This window comes from Bubalus kerabau, chromosome 10, assembly GCF_029407905.1.
Source record: "Bubalus kerabau isolate K-KA32 ecotype Philippines breed swamp buffalo chromosome 10, PCC_UOA_SB_1v2, whole genome shotgun sequence".
Lineage (NCBI taxonomy): Eukaryota > Metazoa > Chordata > Mammalia > Artiodactyla > Bovidae > Bubalus > Bubalus kerabau.
Genome location: NC_073633.1, coordinates 8,840,367 through 8,861,357, shown reverse-complemented (window position 1 = coordinate 8,861,357; position 20,991 = coordinate 8,840,367). Strand labels below are relative to the sequence as shown.

The window sequence follows — 20,991 nt, the reverse complement described above, 5'->3', positions numbered from 1 at the left end:
TTGTCTTCAGCGTTTCTCCAAACAGCAGCTATTTTTAGAAATATCTAGTCAGAGCTTTCCCCTCTCTTCAGAACCTTCTGGTGGCTTCTCATCAGAATCATAAAAACAAAACTCTGACTGTGGCTACAGACCCTGTGTCATCACGCCCCTGACTGCTTTCATGGTGATCTCTCCAGCTTCCCCACCCTGCTCACTTGGCTGGAGTGGCTCTCATTTTGCTTCCATTCTCCTTGCCTGCAGGGGTCTCTGCTCGACTCTCGCAGGCTGTACACCTTTACTTTACCCATTCCCCTGTTCTGGCTTTCTCAAGGATTACTGCCTTAGTCCTGGTAACATCTTCTCGACCCTGACTGTCTAGGTCAGTGGCTGTTAGATACTAAACAGTACTCTCTAATATCCCATGAAGCTGATGGCACTTTTAAATCATTGGTTGCTAAAGCTCTCTAATATTAAAAGAGCACAAGCATTTTTCTCCCAAGTCTCATTTTGATAAAATGTACAGTTTGCGTTTTTGTAAAACGTTGTTTCTGGTGTGGAGAAGATTTGCACTTTAAGGCCAGTTCTCATTTTGAAATATAGAAAATGAAAGGAAAATCCTCCATTTACTGGAAAGAATATGCAAGTTTTTTTCTTTTCCAATTTCTTCTCTTCAGTGGGAAGCAGTAGTCTCTGACTTGGAGCCTTGTTGAATGGTTCCAGAAGCAGGTTGTCATAACAGAAAGAAGATAAATGAAGGTGCTTGTTCAGAGGTTATTATATGCATTTTTAAGTTGTGTAGTGACTAAGCCAGTACCACAGAATATCAAGCTTGCATAACAAAATTCAGTTCCCTTTTTAAAATATGTGGGAATGGAAATAAAAAGCAATATTTTCATCTTCTCAAAAAGCTGTTGGGGAATAAAAGATCATTTAATTTATAATATTTATTTTCTATTTTAATCCCAAGCAGCTAGTTCTGTGATATTATCAGTAGTGTATATCCTACCTTCCTCTCTTTTAAAAGAATAGAAAAAACTTCTTTCTCATGTCAGAATTGGGATTTCAGATGTTTGAATAAATATTTACGGTAGAAGATTAAATAAAAATTCAAAGTAAAGGGATTTGGAACATGGAATGAGTAGGAGGGATAAAGGGAAGCCTTGAGGGAAGTTGGGATCAGAACTCCTGCCCTAGGCTTCTCTGTTGATCAGACAGCACTCATTAGCATGGAGCATCTTAGCAGCTGAGAAATGAAGCAGGCTCTGCAGGGGAAAATCAGCTTGTGCTTTTTTGTTTTTCTACCTGACAGAAGCAATTTTTTAAAATTATTTTATTTATTTATTTTTGGCTCTGTGGGATCTTCGTGGCTGCCTCGGCTTTCTCTAGTTGCGGTGAGCCGGGGCTGCTCTCTGGTTGTGGCCTGTGGGCTTCTCGTGGTGTTTCTCTTGCTGCAGAACACAGGCTCTAGAGCATTAAAGCTTCAGTAGTTTCAGCTCCTGGGCTCTAGAGCACAGGCTTAATAGTTGTGGCATGTGGGCTTAGTTTTTCCAAGGAGTGTGGAATCCTGGTCTTCCCCTGACCAGGGATTGAACCCTTGCCTCCTGCATTGGCAGGTGGATTCTTTATACCACTGAGTCACCAGGAAACCCTTGATAGAAGCAGTTTTTTAAAGTAATTTAACATTTACTTGCTCAAGGATCTGTTTTAGGTACTGTGGAAATGAATACTCTGTCCTCTGGTGTGTGTGTGTTGTTCAGTGGGATATTGGAGGACCACTATTGCGTTTAGAGTTAGAAAACCCCAACTATTAGAAATTTGTATATAGGTTTAAAAAAAATGGGGGGGAGGTCAAGCAGAGTTAAACCTGGATGTGGGTTAAACCCATCCAAAATGTGCACGTGTGGCACCTAAGGAACATACTCTCTGGGGCATCAGGTTAACATGACCTCTATTTAGAAATACAAAACCTAGAGAACAACATATTTCCTTAAAAAAAAAAAAAATCTTTTTTTTTTCCCAGATTACATCCATACATCTGCCATACACAGATAACCAATGTTACCTTTTTGATGTACTTCTTTCCAATCTGTATTCTCTGTAGTTTGTTTTTACAAAGCTAAGATCATAGTACAGGATCATTAAAATTTCTTGTATGTTATTAAAGTTTTCTCATGTCATTAAAATAATTCATAACATTTGTAAACATTTTAATGATTTCATAGAGTTCGTCATGTGAATAATATGACATAGTTTATGTTGCCATTCCCTACTATTTGAAATTTTTTATTATTTACCTCCAGTAGAATGTTGGCTAGCCTACAATACTGTATTCAAGTTCTCTAATAAGAAATATATTGTCATATAACTCATACTTCAAAATTTCAATAAAATAGTTCCCTAGATCCTGTGATAGGAGAAAGCTGAACAAGTTTGAGAAATAAAACAAAACCCACGTGCAGGGAACTGGGGGAGCAGAGGAGAAAGAAGCACGAGATGAGCTTGGAGCTGAAGGAGTCAGATCGTGAAGGGCATCCTTTGCCACGTTAAGAAATTCTGATTCTAAGAGCAGTGGGAAGCCATTGCAGGGTTGTTCGGTTCAGTCGCTCAGTCATGTCCGACTCTTTGGGACCCCATAGGCTGTAGCATGCCAGGCTTCCCTGTCCATCACCAACTCCTGGAGCTTGATCAAACTCATGTCCATCGAGTCGGTGATGCCATCCAACCATCTCACCCTCTGTCATCCCCCTCTCCTCCTGTCTTTCCCAGCTTCAGGGTCTTTTTCCAGTGAGTCAGTTCTTTGCATCAGGTGGCCAAAGTATTGGAGTTTCAGCTTCAGCATCAGTCCTTCCAATGAATATTCAGGACTGATTTCCTTTAGGATGGACTGATTGGACCTCCTTGCAGTCCAAGGGACTCTCAAGAGTCTTCTCCAACACCACAGTTCAAAAGCATCATTTCTTCAGCACTCAGTTTTCTTTATAGTCCAACTCTCACATCCATACATGACTACTGGAAAAACTGTAGCTTAAAATTGTGTGGCTGCTGAGTGGAGAATATTAGACTGACCAAGAGTGGCCATAGAAGACCAGTTAGGAAGGAGCAGTGTAGTGGACTAGGGGAAAGATATTGATGTAGAATGAAAATGCAATAAGGGAGGAAGTGGAACATTTTGAGATGTGTTTTGCAGGTTGACTTGGTGACAGCTTAGAAGTGAAAGTGTAGGAGTGGAAGGGACAATGTCAGTGATTCCTGAGGTGTCTGGCTGAGGTGACTGGGCAGATCGATGGTGCCATTTTCCATGGTGGAGAAGTCTGGGGAAATAAGGTGGAAGCTACCTTCCAGACCAGCAAGGAAGGCAAGTTAAAAGTACAGTGCAGTGCATATTATAAGAGATATGAGCAGGGTATTATTGGCAGGTGGAGGAGACATGCTTTACTCAATCTGGAGATAAAATTTGTTGTACAGTCGCTTAGTCATGTCCAACTCTTTGCGACCCCATAGACTGCAGCATGTCTGTATTCTGATTGGGTCAATAATTTATATAATAAGGATGTTAAAGAGTTGTGTTTGGGTGTCCTTCAACCTGAAAAACTGTTAATCTTATATGTGGAATTTTATGATTCATTCGTTCATTCAAAAGGTATTGTTGAATGCTGACTGTTACAAGGCTCTGGAGATACAGGGACAAGAAAGATTTGGTGTTACCCCAGTAGAGTTTACAGGCTAATGGGAAAGATGAGAACCTAAGCAGATACTCACACCATAGTAATTAACTGTCATGAGTGCCATGCAGGGAAGGTACAGGGTGCCAGACCCCTGAAGATGCCTAACCTTTCTAATGCCAGAGCTGGAACCTAAGTGGAAAATATAGGCCCTGGTTTACTTTGACTCTAGTAAGTATCAATGGGTAATAGTTGATACAATTAATCCTTTCATTTAGACTGGGCCTTCTCCATCCTTATGGATTCTATGGAACTCCCCCAAAGAATAAATAAATGACAACTCACCTTTCATGCAAAGATGGGCACCATGAAGGACAGAAATGGTATGGACCTAAGAAGTAGAAGATATTAAGAAGAGCTGGCAAGAATACACAGAAGAACTGTACAAAAAGGATCTTCATGATTCAGATAATTAAGATGGTGTGATCACCAACCTAGAGCCAAACATCCTGGCATGCAAAGTCAAGTGGGCCTTAGGAAGCATCACTGTGAACAAAGCTAGTCGAGATGATGGAATTCCAGTTGAGATATTTCAAATCCTCAAAGGTGATGCTGTGAAAGTGCTACACTCAATATGCCAGCAAATTTGGAAAACTCAGCAGTGGCCACAGGACTGGAAAAGGTCAGTTTTCATTCCAATCCCAAAGAAAGTCAGTGCCAAAGAATGCTCTAACTACTACACAGTTGCACTCATCTCTCACTCTCGTAAAGTAATGCTCAAAATTCTCCAAGCTAGGCTTCAAGAGTATGTGAACCATAAACTTCCTAATGTTCAAGCTGGATTTAAAAAAGACAGAGGAACCAGAAATCAAATTGCCAACATCTGCTGAATCATCGAAAAAGCAAGAGAGTTCCAGAAAAACATATACTTCTGCTTCATTGACTATGCCAAAGCCTTTGATTGTGTGGACCACAACAAAGTCTGGAAAATTCTTAAAGAGATGGGAATACCAGACCACCTGACTTGCCTCTTGAGAAATCTGTATGCAGGTCAGGAAGCAACAGTTAGAGCTGGACATGGAACAACAGACTGGTTCCAGATAGGGAAAGGAGTACGTCAAGGCTGTATATTTTCACCCTGCTTGTTTAACTTGTATACAGAGTACATCATGAGAAACGCTAGGCTGGATGAAGTACAAGCTGGAATCAAGATTTCCGGGAGAAATATCAATAACCTCAAATATGCAGATACACCGCCCTTATGGCAGAAAGTGAAGAACTAAAGAGCCTCTTGATGAAAGTAAAAGAGGAGAGTGAAAAAGTTGGCTTAAAACTCAACATTCACAAAACTAAGATCATGGCATCTGTCCCATCACTGTGGCATAATAGATGGAGAAACAGTGAAAACAGTGACAGACTTTATTTTCTTGGGCCCCAGAATCACTGCAGATGGTGACTGAAGCCATGAAATTAAAAGACACGCACTCCTGGGAAGAAAAATTATGACCAACCTAGACAGCATGTTAAAAAGCAGAGACATTACTTTGCCCACAAAGGTCCATCTAGTCAAAGCTATGGTTTTTCCAGTAGTCATGTATGGGTGTGAGAGTTTGAATATAAAGAAAGCTGAGCGCCGAAGAATTGGTGCTTTTGAATTGTGGTGTTGGAGAAGACTCTTGAGAGTCCCTTGGACTGCAAGGAGATCCAACCAGTCCATCCTAAAGGAAATCAGTCCTGAATATTTATTGGAAGGACTGATGCTGAAGCTGAAACTCCAATACTTTGGCTACCTGATGTGAAGAGCTGACTCATTGGAAAAGACCCTGATGCTAGGAAAGATTGAAGGCAGGAGGAGAAGGGCATGACAGGAGATGAGATGGTTGGATGGCATCAGCAACTCAATGGACATGAGTTTGAGTAAGCTTTGGGAGTTGGTGATGGATGGGGAGGCCTAGCATGCTGCAGTTCATGGGGTCGCAAAGAATCGGACACGACTGATAACTGAACTAAGCTGACCTTCAGTAAATGTTATTTCAGTAAAGATCAGGTGGATTTAAATTCTACCCATCCTATTCCTGAACATATTGATCACCCTAGTGGGGATTTTAAAGTATTTTCAGGGTGTGGGTCTGACGTAAAAGTCTGCATGTTCCTCATCTTAACCAGCACAGGTCTGTTCTGTCATGTCCTGGCAATAAATATCCTGGGCCATCTGGGCCATCCAGCTCCCACTAGAATTGCTCACCTCTGCCTCTTTAGCGTGAAATTTGCCATAGACAATACAGGAATGAATGGTGTGGCTGTCTTCCAGTGAAACATACAAAAACAGATGGCAGTGCCGTGTTTTGCTGCTGACTTGCTGTAGTTCCCTGGCCTGGATTTGGATGCTGTATCAATTACAGTTTAGTTGCAGAAAACAGAATCTACTCAAGCTAGTTTAAGCAGAAAGGTATATAGTGGCGGATATTACAAAATGTACACTATCATTGGGCGAGTCGAAGAGCTAGGCTCCAGATTGAGTTTCTGGGAACACCTCGGAACATCACCTGCAGAACTGGTCTAGTGGAGCAGGGACTTTTGCCAAAACTGTGAACCCTCCTGCAGCTCATCATGCTGCCAGCTCCTGAATCACCGCAGCTCTGCAAAATATTGCTTCATGCTCTGCCTCCCTTGATATTTAACTCAGACATGTTGGCAGAACATAAGTTACACCCAGTACCCTAGCTTTAAGGAAGTCTGGGAAATACAGCTTTTAGTACTTGTAGTACGGGAAGGTTAACTAAAAGGAAGTTGGCATAAATTTGGTTGAGCCCGTCTGCTGTACCTGCTACCGAATGCCCCTTTGGCTACTTAACATCCATACCTTCCCTTCTTTCCATTCTTAAACCTCCAGACCAGGACCACAGGAGCAGCGCACTCTCTTCCGATACAATGCAGCCATGCCTCCTAAAAACCAAGCGTGCTCACTTTCTCCCAAGATGCTAAATCCCAGAGTCCCACAGGCCACCACACCATCTGCAGTGTTCATCACAGACATTACCCTGAGACCTAACGCCCTGAAGAATTTGGTGGCTCCCCTCCTCCTCACAGGGAAAAGGGGAGTAGGAGAGAGACAGGGCTGCCCAGTGACCAAGAGGAAAACAGCTCAGCCCTAAGAAGTCCCCACACACTTCTTCATCTTCTTTCTCTCTACCAGCCAGTTCCCTCTATTTCCAGGCATTCCAAGTTTCCCTCCTCTTAATGACGTCATCTTCATTTGTAGCTGTTGACTTCTCCTGTCCTTCTTAGCTAAGCTTTCCTCTCTCCTGCACATTTTTGCCTCTGCTGTCACTTGGTTGAGGGCTCTGCTTTCTCACCTAGGTTATTGCAGCAGCCTCGCATCTGATTACTCTTCCTGTCCACAGCCTCACGGCCCTCAGGCTTCATCTCCTTACTCCAACTATCTTAACCTGTCTAAAACGAGTCAGATCATCTCACTCCCCTACTTAACACCTGCCAGGGGCTCTCTGTCTGCCCACAGGATCAAGTTCAAAGTCCTGAGCCAAATATTCTAGGTTCCTTACTCTCTCTAATCCTGCTGTCTGTCTGTCCTGATGTCTAACACTATCCTATCCCCCTCCCATCCCTGCATATGGACTTGAGGCTTCTAAATACCAAGTGCAAAGCAATCCTAACACGCTGTGCCCTCTGGTGCCTCAAGTGTCTTTGCAAATGCTGCTCCCACTGCCTGAAACCGTCCCTTCTCGGCCTTCCTGATGCAAGTGCTCCCTGCTGCAGTGTCCATCCTGAGTGCTCCAGTAGCACCTGTTACCTGATGGGAGCACCGGTGCAGTGAGTCCTGTCTCCATATCCTGGCTCCACTTCCCTAAAACACAGCAGGGCTTGGTGCAGAGTAGGTTTTCAGCTGCTGCTGCTGCTAAGTCGCTTCAGTCGTGTCCGACTCTGTGCGACCCCATAGACGGAAGCTCTCCTGTCCCTGGGATTCTCCAGGCAAGAACACTGGAGTGGGTTGCCATTTCCTTCTCAGCAACATTGACATTTATTAATAATGACAAAGCCTGTTAATTAAGCAAAGAAACTAATTTTGTACGTATTTGCCACAAGATGGTGCTATTCAGATAGGAAAAACAACTGAAAGTTTCTCCAGGGCTGAAGGAGCCAAGTATACTAGATGCCTAAATGTTCATTAAATGTATTAAATTTCAGAGGCAGTGATTTAAACACATAAGCATTTTCAGTGGTAAACACAAGGACAGGTTGAAAATTGTGGATGAATATGTATTTTATTATCAAATTATTACTGGTCATTGTTTCACTTCCTGTTGTTTGGGAGTCTCTCTTCCAAAGTTGTCAAAATGTTTTTAAAATAGCAAACAGTAACTCTTAATTCTGAGGGCAACAAACTTTTATGGAGGGTTACAGTTGGGTTTTTCAGCGAAACAGGACCAGTAGGTTTCACAGGGAGAGAGGAAGGAAGGGTGGGAGGTTCACTGTAAGAAACTGGCTCTTGTGACTGGCAGGGCTGGAAACTCAGATCGGAGTTGACTTTGCAGTCTTGCATCTGAAGGCTGGGAATTCAGGTGGAATTTCTCTGTTGCCTTCCCAAGGCAGAATTCCTTGGGGAAACCTCAGTATTGCTCTTAAGGCCTTCATTTATTGGCTAAGTCTCACCCACATTATGGAGAGTAATCAGCTTTACTCAGTCTACTGTGTTATTCATTTACATTTTAAATTTAAAATACAGTTGATTTACAGTCTTATATTAGATTCAGCTAGACAGCACAGTGACTCCGTGTTTTTACAGTTAAAGTTTACTGCATTAAATGTCAGTCTCATCTAAAAATACCTGCAGGGCGACATCTGGACTGATGTTTGATCAAACAACTAGGCACTGTAGCCTTGCCCAGCTGACACATACAATTAACTGTCGCAAAGGTCTAGGTGAGGAAAGTAAACTTTGTGTGAACAAGAAATTCACACTGATGTTTCAGTTTTGAGTTATGGCCAGGGCAGAGGGGGCTGGCTGTAACCACCCCAAGGAACCTCCTGGGAAGTTTCTGCAGGAAGAGAGGCTGTGGTGGGATAGGACCCCCTGGGTGCTGCCCTGACCCTCCTGCAACCACAGAAGGCTTCTGCTGGAGGCACAAGGGCACATGGGGACTAGTCAACACGCCAGTTCAGTCCCTGGGTCCGAAAGATCCCCTGGAGGACGGAATGGCAATCCACTCCAGTTTTCTTGCCTGGAGAATCCCATGGACACAGGAGCCTGGTGGGCGCAAAGAGTCAGACACAACTAAAGCGATTTAGCACGCACAAGCATAAAGAAGAAGAATAACCTTGGGGACACCGTAGTCTCACCCCAACAGGTTCCATCCTCTATCATTTAAGTTTTGTTTATGCTACAGACTGAGGTTTGGGGGCAGTCCTAAGGAAGGAGTTTTGCTTCCTCTTTTCCTGAGAATAATGAAATAGTCAAAGGGAAGTTCTGGCATCCTCTGCCGCAGCCACTCACCCCTCTGGATGCACACCCCTCTGAGTTAGTTCTGCGTTCTGCTACTAAAGTAAAACTGTAAAGTGTTCTTCAGCTTCTTTGTTATGTATTTAATAACAAAATTAACAGCGAAAAATGTATGGAGCACTCTTCTAAGCCATTTGATCTTCCTGAAAACCTTAAAGGTAGGTATTATAATTATCACCATTTAATGCACAATGAGATCAAAGCACAGAGATACACGTACGGTAACTTGTACAAAGTCTTGCAATTGTTTTTTTATAGTAGGGCTGGGATTTATGTTCATGTAGTCTGATTCCAGAGCACGTAATCTTCATGAGAATGGAAATTTGTATTTGTCTGTCGCCTACTATGATTCTTCTTTGTTCTTTCTTACTTCCTGTAATATTTTTGCACACTTGCCAAGTGTGCATAGATGCCGTTCAGTTCTTTTCGTCTTACTCCTGTTAAATGTGGGGGATTCCATTGGCACCTGCTTTTGCCTGAGTCTCCTGATCCTCGCCCTGTTGCTGTTCCCTGCAGAACTTCAGTATAAGGGCTCCATTCTGTTAAGTTGTATCTTTCCACTTTCTGTTGCCCTGGTGATTAGCTCCACTGGGTTGTGGTCAATAGTAATTGGTCCTTTTGGTCATAGATCTTTACTGGGGCATGGGATGGAGGTGGGCGTGTCATTCTGTCAAGTTAAAACAAAACAAAACAAAAAAATGTTCAGTCTTACAGAGAGCTGCTGCTGCTAAGTCGCTTCAGTTGTGTCTGACTCTGTGCGACCCCATAGACGGCAGCCCACCAGGTTCCCAGTCCCTGGGATTCTCCAGGCAAGAACACTGGAGTGGGTTGTCACTTCATTCTCCAGTGCATGAAAGTGAAAAGTGAAAGTGAAGTTACTCAGTCGTGTCTGACTCTTAGCAACCCCGTGGACTGCAGCCCACCAGGCTCCTCCGTCCATGGGATTTTCCAGGCAAGAGTACTGGAGTGGGGTGCCATTGCCTTCTCTGTTTATAGAGAGCAGTTTGGCCAAATCTGTCACTGTGACAAATACATTTGTCCTTTGATATAGACATCCCATTTGGGCTCATTATTCTCCAGATGACCTTGCATGTGGATGAAGTGGCACTTGTACAAAGTTATTCATTGCAGCATTTTCATAATAGTTGTAGACTGGAAACAAATCACATAATCAAGAACAGGGGACAGTTAGGGTACATGCACATGTTGGGAGATTATGTGGAGTTTCTCTGTATACTGATATGGAAGGCTCTGAAGTTATTAAGGGAAAAAGCAGTCGCCTGTCTATCTGTTACTCTGGCAGTGTATATGTATATATGTAATGATACTTTTTTAAATAAGGAAAGAAATATATAGATATATGTATAAGGAAATATTGGAAGAATATAGGAGAAACTAATAAAAGTAGTCACTAGTGGGAGGCCATGGGGGTAATAGGATGAATGGGGAAGATAAGGACTGCAGAGAGACTTTTCAGTATAAATATTTTCAAAATGTGCCTTTCCAAAGAAGTAAATTAAAGATGTATAAACACACAAAAATGTGTACACACACATTTTTATTCCTGTAAGCAATCCTGTGTGCCTTTCCCCAGCGGCACTTTCACTGTCCTCCCACTGAACTGAGGGGAAGGAGCGGAAACCTGAATGTCTGAACCCTGGTGCGGGCTGGCTGTGATGGGGGAGGAAGACACTGACAAGGCCTTGCAGGATTCTCTCTGCCAGCCTTCTTTCCTTCCCTGTTCTTTCCACATTCCCTGCCTGCCTTCTGTTCTTTTTGTTGATGGAGTTAATTAGCGCAGGGTGAGCATGGTCAGGCTCTGCCCCCCACCTTCCAGCCTGGAGAACCCCTGTGATGAATCTGGACCACTTCTCCGACTCTGGATCACGTGGCAATGGGAAAGGCAGATCTCCAGCACAGAAAAACTTCCTGCCTCTTTGCCTCTTGGCTGCCTCCTTACTTTAAGTGAAGTCGCTCAGCCGTGTCTGACTTTTTGCAGCCCCATTGACTGTAGCCTACCAGGCTCCTCCGTCCATGGAATTTTCCAGGCAAGAGTACTGGAGTGGGTTGCCATTTCCTTCTCCCTCCCCAAATTAGAAGAAGTTTTCAGACATTGTCACTGACTTGCTTCTCGCTGGTCTGCTTCAAGTGGAGGTGGGCAGCAGTGCCTGGAAGGTGGAACAGCACATCATAGATTTCTGGAGTGTTTTGCTCTTTTCTGCCAACCAGCATTTAAGAAAAATGAGACATGAAATTGTAATTCTTATCCATAGTGTAATTTTTTCCTTTTGTTGTTTGCGTGTGTGCTAAGTCACTTTAGTCATGTCCGGCTCTTTGTGATCCCACGGAGGAGCCCACGAGGCTCCTCTGTCCATGGGATTTTTTACGCAAGAATACTGGAGTGGGTTGCCATTCCCTTCTCCAGAGGATCTTCCCTTCCCAGGGATTGAACTCGTGTCTCTTATGTCTCCAGCATTGGCAGGCAAGTTCTTTACCATTAGCACCACCTGTTTATTTTTTATTTATTTCAAAAATTTCACAATCTAACTTGACACACCATTTTCCCTAGAGGTTTTTGACACTTGTTAGGAAAATCTGCCATCTTATTTCACATGCCCTCATCTGCAGCAACTAGTGTATAAGATAATGAAGTTAAGTTGGTTTAAAAACCTATCTTAATGAGTAAGTGAAGATTATTTTAACTGACACTTTAATAGATTGAATAGTTTAACTTATTTTTAATGCAGGGGAAGCTTCTTTCTGCAATTTTGCATAGTAAAATTTTCTCATGATACAATAACAAAGTCAGCAATAAATCCTAACCAAAGAAGAGAGTGAATTCATTTAGGTTTATTATTTGGGATGTATGTATGTAGCATTGGAGGGCTGTCATGCCTTGGACTGCCACTTGGTGGCTGGCATGGTATACTGTGGATCCAAACCTGGCGTACAGACAGAATGGATGACAGGTGGCAGCCAGCAGTTCCTTCACTATTCAGAGACAGTGGCAAACCTTTCCTTCCTTAAGTACATTAGAAAGAAAATTCTCTTATTTTTTCTTCCCATAACATTTTTCACCAGTTTTGCTGCATGGTTTCTTCTGAACCTGAATTATTTTGGCATATGTAAACTTCATGTTACTTAGGACATTATGAATCAAATTCTCATTTCTTCTTGAACTCTGGTTTTTGCCCATGAACAGTAAATAAAAATGCTTGGAATATAGCCTATGGGCCCATATTTTGAAAACATGGAATTTATATTTATTCTAAATTTTCTGTCTTTTTATAAAAGAATCCCCTTGAAACTGCCTATTTTGGGAATTACATTAGCAACACTATGAACATTATCTGTATATTTATTTAAATTAGACTCACATGGAGTCCCTTTCACAGCTGATCTAATTCTTCCATCCGAATTTAAAATTTTTTAAATAAAAGAACAAGTATAGACTATAATGATTATTTGTTAATTTCACTGATGAAAACTACAAGGCTTTGTTTCCAGATTTCACTTCCACACCAAGATGTTAATTTCTCCGTAGGTGAATAAATATGTTTTCTTAAGTGTTCTCAGGATTAACTGGAAAAAGATATTCCTTACTTTTCACAATCCTTACTATAGTTCTCTACCAGAACCATTATCATGTAGCCTGACTGTAGACCCAAAAAAAAGACTCTAAACCAGTGAATCCTGGCGTGTCGTTTGACATTTCAGATCTTCTCTTTATTCTGAGTCAGTAGAGCTACCTGCTAGCCATCTTTAGGGTATTTGTTTTGTTTTGTATTTGTGTTTGATACAAAAATAAATTTTGAATTTAATATTGGAATATTCTGTTTCTTTAGGTTTTGCTCTTTCTAGTCTACACAATAATTTGTTAGAATAAAGAAGTTGGATTTATACTCCATATGGTTAGAGTTGATAGGGTACCTTTTCACTAACTACCAAAGTAATTTATTTTAATATGGAAGTTTATAGCATGAATATAGTACCATTTAAAATTTCCAAATGTCTCCTGTTGTATTTAAACTGGGCCCTCTTTAACTTAGCCTTGACTACCTGTCGTAGCCCTTGCGAAGCTCAAAAAAGACAAGTGATGTCATTTCCCAGTGATCTGTTTGGCACTTCTTTCTTCAAGAACGTTATATTAGAATCCTTCTGAGGTTTTTCAGGTTGAATGAAATTTTCCAGTTTTAATGTTTTGATTGAGTTTACATTATACCTCTGCTTTGTTATTTCTCCTTTTAGAACAAAATGAAATGCTGAGAAATAAATAAAGCTTTCCTCTTCTGACTCGGATCTTTATAATGGGTATCGGAAAGTCTAAAATGGATCCCTGCCATCTTTCTGTGCCTTGGGGTAAAAGCCAGAGTGTGGATACTAGTCAAAGCCATCACACGTCAGATTCCAAGCAATCTGAAGAAATCTCCCTGCATCGTGATGCTGTGTGCAGCAGTACCGCAGAGATGCCAGCAGGGGAGCAGGAGGGAGTGGAGGAGAGGCCAGAAGAGGACACAGAAGAAGAGGTGTTCCTCAAATTTGTGATACTGCACGCTGAAGAAGACACAGGTGAAGCCCTCCGAGTCCAGAGCCTGCTGGAAAACGATTTCGGCATCAAGCCTGGAATCATCTTTGCCGAGATGCCATGTGGCAGACAGCATTTACAGAACTTGGATGATGCTGTCAACGGGTCTGCCTGGACTATCTTACTGTTGACTGAAAACTTCTTAAGGGACACCTGGTGTAAGTTCCAGTTCTATTCGTCCCTCATGAACTCCGTTAACAGGCAGCACAAGTACAACTCCGTCATCCCCATGCGGCCCCTGAACAATCCCCTGCCCCGAGAGAGGACTCCCTTTGCTCTACGAACCATCAACGCCCTGGAGGAAGAAAGTCGTGGCTTTCCTACCCAAGTGGAAAGGATTTTTCAGGACTCTGTGTACAGGATACAGCAAGCTATATGGAAAGAAACCAGAAATATGGTGCAAAGGCAATCTGTTGCCTGAGACAGCACACGCAACACACGACAGACTCTTGTTTTGTAAAACAAAGGATTTATCTTCACTTGTGAAAACAAGTTCCTAGGAAAAGTTTCAATGAGAGAGAACCTTCCTCTTACAGAAACCTGTGGAGCCCAAGAAAGATAAATTTCTGCAGGACAGTTCGTAGAGTTGTGGTATTTGCTGATGTTTCCATAAACTGGGAATCTTCAGAGTTTCAAGAGCTCTGTTTTCTCTCAGTTTTCCTGGTTCATGATTACTACAAAGTATATTTTAAATTCATCTTATATTGAACTTGAACGAAAACTTACAGACATTTTAAAAATGCAATTAATTACCCTTTGATTTTGTTCTCAAAGGACACACAGAAAAAAACGACCTCGAGACATCTGACCAGCCTGCCTTTCTAGGTACCTCTCACAAATGTCGTAATGAAGCACCCAGGGTGTTGTCACCCAGACACGAGGACAGCCAGGCTAGAACGTTGAGAATGTTGAGTGCTGATAAGTGTGAAACCCAGAATAGATGCGGCAGTGGTGGGGCTCCTTAAAAGAATCCAGTCAAATGTCCTTCCCCTTCTGCTGTAGTGTACATATTTGCAGGCAGTTCCCACCACATTTGTTGGTACTATGGTTAGGGAGTCTGTGCCTGGTGTGGACATGACCCCTGGAGCCAGAAGCTCTCTATGTTGGTCATCGGCTATGACCAGAACTTTGTTTGAAGAGCTTCTGAAAGGTGTGTGTATCCTTGGCCAGATGTTCTCCTTTAAAATCAATAACCTCTCCTTTGCAAGCAGTTAAAAATTCCTGTCTCGCACAGTACTTTATCAAGGAAGTATTTCTCAGTAGCCTGAGTGTGTGTGTGTGTGTGTGTGTGTGTGTGTGTGTGTGTGTGTGTTGTAGATTACTTTCAGACTAGAAGTGGGAAATGCATTTTATGGTTTCTTGTCCCACAGTGATAGCGAATCAGAGCCTCCAAACAGACCAATTCCTTTCTTTCACAGCCCTTCTGCCCCAGCTGAAATTGACAGAGAACTATCAAGTGCAGACCAGGAATGGGAGAGAGTGAGCCCCGTCATGCTGTGATGAGACAAGCGCCCGAGAGGGTGTCAGAGCACCTGGTTCTTGCCAGTCTTTTTCACTGAGGAGGAATGTGACCAAGGGCAAGCTACTACCCTCTTTCATCTGTGAAAAGAAAGGATTGGATTGATAAATCTGCACAGGGCATTGTTTCTCTCCCGGAATGTGAACAACTAGGAACCAGGAAAGGGAACAAGCAAACAAATGACAGAATTTTATAATGTGATTTATAATTTAATAGATGCAGGAGGCTTCATGTATATGCTCACAGTGAAAGGATGTTGTATGTATTTACAGCGTAATTGATTTCTAATGCTACCCATTATGCTCTTACAGTCACAGAAAAGTATTACAGTGCACGCTTAGATTTTTTTTTAATTAAAAAAATTTTTTTTTCTAGAGACCTTTGCTGCAGAAACATTCTGCCCTATTTTTCTTTCTCTTTATCCCCACTTCTCCATATCCCCTTGCTAACACTGGGGTTTGCTCACAGCTTTCTGCAGTCTGCCACTTCACAGTCACGAACCAACATGTTTCATAATCTTGCAAGTAAGTCAGACCTCCCCCGATACTAGTACTTATCAAAGATAAGATTCTTCTCATTGCATGGTGACTTAAAAGTTCCCTTCTGTCATAGTAGCTGACTACCCACTTTTCTTTTTCAGTTCTAATGATAAGCATTTTTTGTTGTTGCCATACTGCTTCCTGCATCTCCAGTTTCATATACAAATAAAACATTAACCACTCACACTTGCCTGCCTGCCTGCCAAAGTTGGAGCAATTGACGCTGGATGGTGTTTTTTAATAAATGTTTTTATTCTTTACCTTGACTAAACTTGATTATTTCCTGTGTCAGTGAAGATTGTAGAAAAGTATTTTTAAAAAAGGCGTCAATCTGTACTTCTCCACAAATCACCAGGCACAATGTCGTCACTTGATTTGGAGTCGAATACATTTTTTTATGATGAAGAAAAATGTTAAGTACTGAGTAACTGGTTATGTTGAAATTAACAATTGTACTAAGGGGTTATTAAAATAACAGGATAAAAAGAGGTAAAGCTGTGGCCTTTGTCATGTGAGTGTGTATACACATGTACACATGCATACATTCAGACTTACACACAGGGAAATTCGGTAAAATTTTGCCGCATGCTGGAGAATATCCATTTTGAGTGTCTGTGGGCCTCGTTGCCCACCCTGGAGCCACAGGAGAACCTGAGTTGTGTCTGTGTGTGTCAGGATTCTTTCAGCTGTAAGAGAAAAGAAAAGCCAATGCCGTATGACCTGCACTGTAAGGTAGACTTACTGTCTGACTTAGCAAGAGGTCCCCTTATGTGCCTCAAAGATGTCATTAAAAACCCAGTTCTTAGATACAGTGGAGTATTATGCCACCTTAAAAGGAAATAAAATTCTGATACATGCTATAACATGGAAACTTGAAAGCATGGAGCTATAGGAAGAAAGACACAAAGGGACAAGTATGGTTCCACTTATATGAGGTGCCTAGAGCAGCCAATTCATAGAGAAAAATAGAGGTAACTAGGGGCCGCGGAGAGGGAAAAAACAGGAATCGGGTTTTATGGGTATAAAGTTTTATGTTTGGGATGATGAAGTTCTGGAAATGGATAGCGGTGATGGTTGCCAAACATGAGTGTATTTAATGCCACTGAATTGTATGCTTTAAATGGTAAGTTATATATGCATTTTACTGCAAAAATTTTTTAAAAACCAGGGTCTTTCCATCATTTTGCTCTGCCATCCTCAGCGTCCCAGCTGAGTTCTCCTTAAGAGTTGTACCATTGCTGCCTATCTGGCACAGACATTGGAGCATCCAGCTGAACCAGACGGTGGGAGTGATTTCACCCAAGTGAGGAAAAATATTTCATTGCATTGTTGAAAATATAGTTTATACATGGTGATAATAAAAAGTCATCTGACTTCTAATTGGTTTTATTATTTTAAAATTTTCTGCATCTGGGTGGACCCTGCCCATCACTTCCTCCTGCCACCACACTGCTGTGGAGTCAGACTGCCTGGGGTTTTCTTTGTTTACTGTGTATCTTTTTTTTTTTTTTTTTTGGATTTTTTTTTAAATTTTATTTTATTTTTAAACTTTACATAATTGTATTAGTTTTGCCAAATATCAAAATGAATCCACCACAGATATACATGTGTTCCCCATCCTGAACCCTCCTCCCTCCTCCCTCCCCATTCCATCCCTCTGGGTCGTCCCAGTGCACCAGCCCCAAGCATCCAGTATCGTGCATCGAACCTGGACGGGCAACTCGTTTCATACATGATATTTTACATGTTTCAATGCCATTCTCCAAAATCTTCCCACCCTCTCCCTCTCTCTCAGAGTCCATAAGACTGTTCTATACATCAGTGTCTCTTTTGCTGTCTCGTATACAGGGTTATTGTCACCATCTTTCTAAATTCCATATATATGCGTTAGTATACTGTATTGGTGTTTTTCTTTCTGGCTTACTTCACTCTGTATAATCGGCTCCAGTCTCATCCACCTCATTAGAACTGATTCAAATGTGTTCTTTTTAATGGCTGAGTAATACTCCATTGTGTATATGTACCACAGCTTTCTTATCCATTCATCTGCTGATGGACATCTAGGTTGCTTCCATGTCCTGGCTATTATAAACAGTGCTGCGATGAACATTGGGGTACACGTGTCTCTTTCCCTTCTGGTTTCCTCAGTGTGTATGCCCAGCAGTGGGATTGCTGGATCATAAGGCAGTTCTATTTCCAGTTTTTTCAGGAATCTCCACACTGTTCTCCATAGTGGCTGTACTAGTTTGCATTCCCACCAACAGTGTAAGAGGGTTCCCTTTTCTCCACACCCTCTCCAGCATTTATTACTTGTAGACTTTTGGATCGCAGCCATTCTGACTGGTGTGAAATGGTACCTCATAGTGGTTTTGATTTGCATTTCTCTGATAATGAGTGATGTTGAACATCTTTTCATGTGTTTGTTAGCCATCTGTATGTCTTCTTTGGAGAAATGTCTATTTAGTTCTTTGGTCCATTTTTTGATTGGGTCATTTATTTTTCTGGAGTTGAGCTGTAGGAGTTGCTTGTATATTCTCAAGATTAGTTGTTTGTCAGTTGCTTCATTTGCTATTATCTTCTCCCATTCTGAGGGCTGTCTTTTCACCTTGCTAATAGTTTCCTTTGATGTGCAGAAGCTTTTAAGGTTAATTAGGTCCCATTTGTTTATTTTTGCTTTTATTTCCAATATTCTGGGAGGTGGGTCATAGAGGATCCTGCTGTGATGTATGTCAGAGAGTGTTTTGCCTATGTTCTCCTCTAGGAGTTTTATAGTTTCTGGTCTTACGTTTAGATCTTTAATCCATTTTGAGTTTATTTTTGTGTATGGTGTTAGAAAGTGTTCTAGTTTCATTCTTTTACAAGTGGTTGACCAGTTTTCCCAGCACCACTTGTTAAAGAGATTGTCTTTAATCCATTGTATATTCTTGCCTCCTTTGTCAAAGATAAGGAGTCCATATGTGCGTGGATTTATCTCTGGGCTTTCTATTTTGTTCCATTGATCTATATTTCTGTCTTTGTGCCAGTACCATACTGTCTTGATAACTGTGGCTTTGTAGTAGAGCCTGAAGTCAGGTAGGTTGATTCCTCCAGTTCCATTCTTCTTTCTCAAGATCGCTTTGGCTATTTGAGGTTTTTTGTATCTCCATACAAATTGTGAAATTATTTGTTCTAGCTCTGTGAAGAATACTGTTGGTAGCTTGATAGGGATTGCATTGAATCTATAGATTGCTTTGGGTAGTATACTCATTTTCACTATATTGATTCTTCCAATCCATGAACATGGTATATTTCTCCATCTGTTAGTGTCCTCTTTGATTTCTTTCACCAGTGTTTTATAGTTTTCTATATATAGGTCTTTAGTTTCTTTAGGTAGATATAATGCTAAGTATTTTATTCTTTCCATTGCAATGGTGAATGGAATTGTTTCCTTAATTTCTCTTTCTGTTTTCTCATTATTAGTGTATAGGAATGCAAGGGATTTCTGGGTGTTGATTTTATATCCTGCAACTTTACTATAGTCATTGATTAGTTCTAGTAATTTTCTGGTGGAGTCTTTAGGGTTTTCTATGTAGAGGATCATGTCATCTGCAAACAGTGAGAGCTTTACTTCTTTTCCAATTTGGATGCCTTTTTTTCTTTTTCTGATCTGATTGCTGTGGCCAAAACTTCCAAAACTATGTTGAATAGTAGTGGTGAAAGTGGGCACCCTTGTCTTGTTCCTGACTTTAGAGGAAATGCTTTCAATTTTTCACCATTGAGGATAATGTTTGCTGTGGGTTTGTCATATATAGCTTTTATTATGTTGAGGTATGTTCTGTCTATTCTTGCTTTCTGGAGAGTTTTTATCATAAATGGATGTTGAATTTTGTCAAAGGCTTTCTCTGCATCTATTGAGATAATCATATAGCTTTTATTTTTCAAGTTGTTAATGTGGTATATTTCATTGATTGATTTGTGGATATTGAAGAATCCTTGCATCCCTGGGATAAAGCCCACTTGGTCATGGTGTATGATCTTTTTAATGTGTTGTTGGATTCTGATTGCTAGAATTTTGTTAAGGATTTTTGCATCTATGTTCATCAGTGATATTGGCCTGTAGTTTTCTTTTTTTGTGGCATCTTTGTCAGGTTTTGGTATTAGGGTGATGGTGGCCTCATAGAATGAGTTTGGAAGTTTACCATCCTCTGCAATTTTCTGGAAGAGTTTGAGCAGGATGGGTGTTAGCTCTTCTCTAAATTTTTGGTAGAATTCAGCTGTGAAACCGTCTGGACCTGGGCTTTTGTTTGCTGGAAGATTTTTGATTACAGTTTCAATTTCCATGCTTGTGATGGGTCTGTTAAGATTTTCTATTTCTTCCTGATCGAGTTTTGGAAAGTTGTACTTTTCTAAGAATTTGTCCATTTCTTCCATGTTGTCCATTTTATTGGCATATAATTGTTGATATTACTCTCTTATGATCCTTTGTATTTCTGTGTTGTCTGTTGTGATCTCTCCATTTTCATTTCTAATTTTATTGATTTGATTTTTCTCCCTTTGTTTCTTGATGAGTCTGGCTAATGGTTTGTCAATTTTATTTATCCTTTCAAAAAACCAGCTTTTGGTTTTGTTGATTTTTGCTATGATCTCTTTTGTTTCTTTTGCATTTATTTCTGCTCTAAGTTTTAAGATTTCTTTCCTTCTACTAACCCTGGGGTTCTTCATTTCTTCCTTTTCTAGTTGCTTTAGGTGTAGAGTTAGGTTATTTATTTGACTTTTTTCTTGTTTCTTGAGGTGTGCCTGTATTGCTATGAACTTTCCCCTTAGGACTGCTTTTACCGTGTCCCACAGGTTTTGGGTTGTTGTGTTTTCATTTTCATTCGTTTCTATGCAAATTTTCATTTCTTTTTTGATTTCTTCTGTGATTTGTTGGTTATTCAGCAGCGTGTTGTTCAGCCTCCATATGTTGGAATTTTTAATAGTTTTTCTCCTGTAATTGAGATCTAATCTTACTGCATTGTGGTCAGAAAAGATGCTTGGAATGATTTCTATTTTTTTGAATTTACCAAGGCTAGCTTTATGGCCCAGGATGTGATCTATCCTGGAGAAGGTTCCATGTGCGCTTGAGAAAAAGGTGAAATTCATTGTTTTGGGATGAAATGTCCTATAGATATCAATTAGGTCTAACTGGTCTATTGTATCGTTTAAAGTTT

General features: G+C 41.0%; 1 protein-coding gene across 4 annotated transcripts in view; it reads left to right on the top strand.

Moving 5' to 3' along the window:
• The window catches only part of LOC129620814 (TIR domain-containing adapter molecule 2), a 43,291-nt gene extending 28,968 nt beyond the window's left edge, over positions 1-14,323 (top strand). For 2 of the 4 annotated variants that reach the window (XM_055536539.1, XM_055536540.1), the window contains exon 2: positions 13,408-14,323. In XM_055536539.1, the coding sequence (XP_055392514.1) occupies positions 13,467-14,165 (699 nt within the window). In that variant the 5' untranslated portion in view covers positions 13,408-13,466 and the 3' untranslated portion in view covers positions 14,166-14,323. Of the gene's footprint in view, positions 1-8,034; positions 9,318-13,407 lie in introns of those variants that run through there. The other 2 variants (XM_055536541.1, XM_055536542.1) reach the window with 2 other exon arrangements.
• Positions 14,324-20,991: the final 6,668 nt, after the last annotated feature.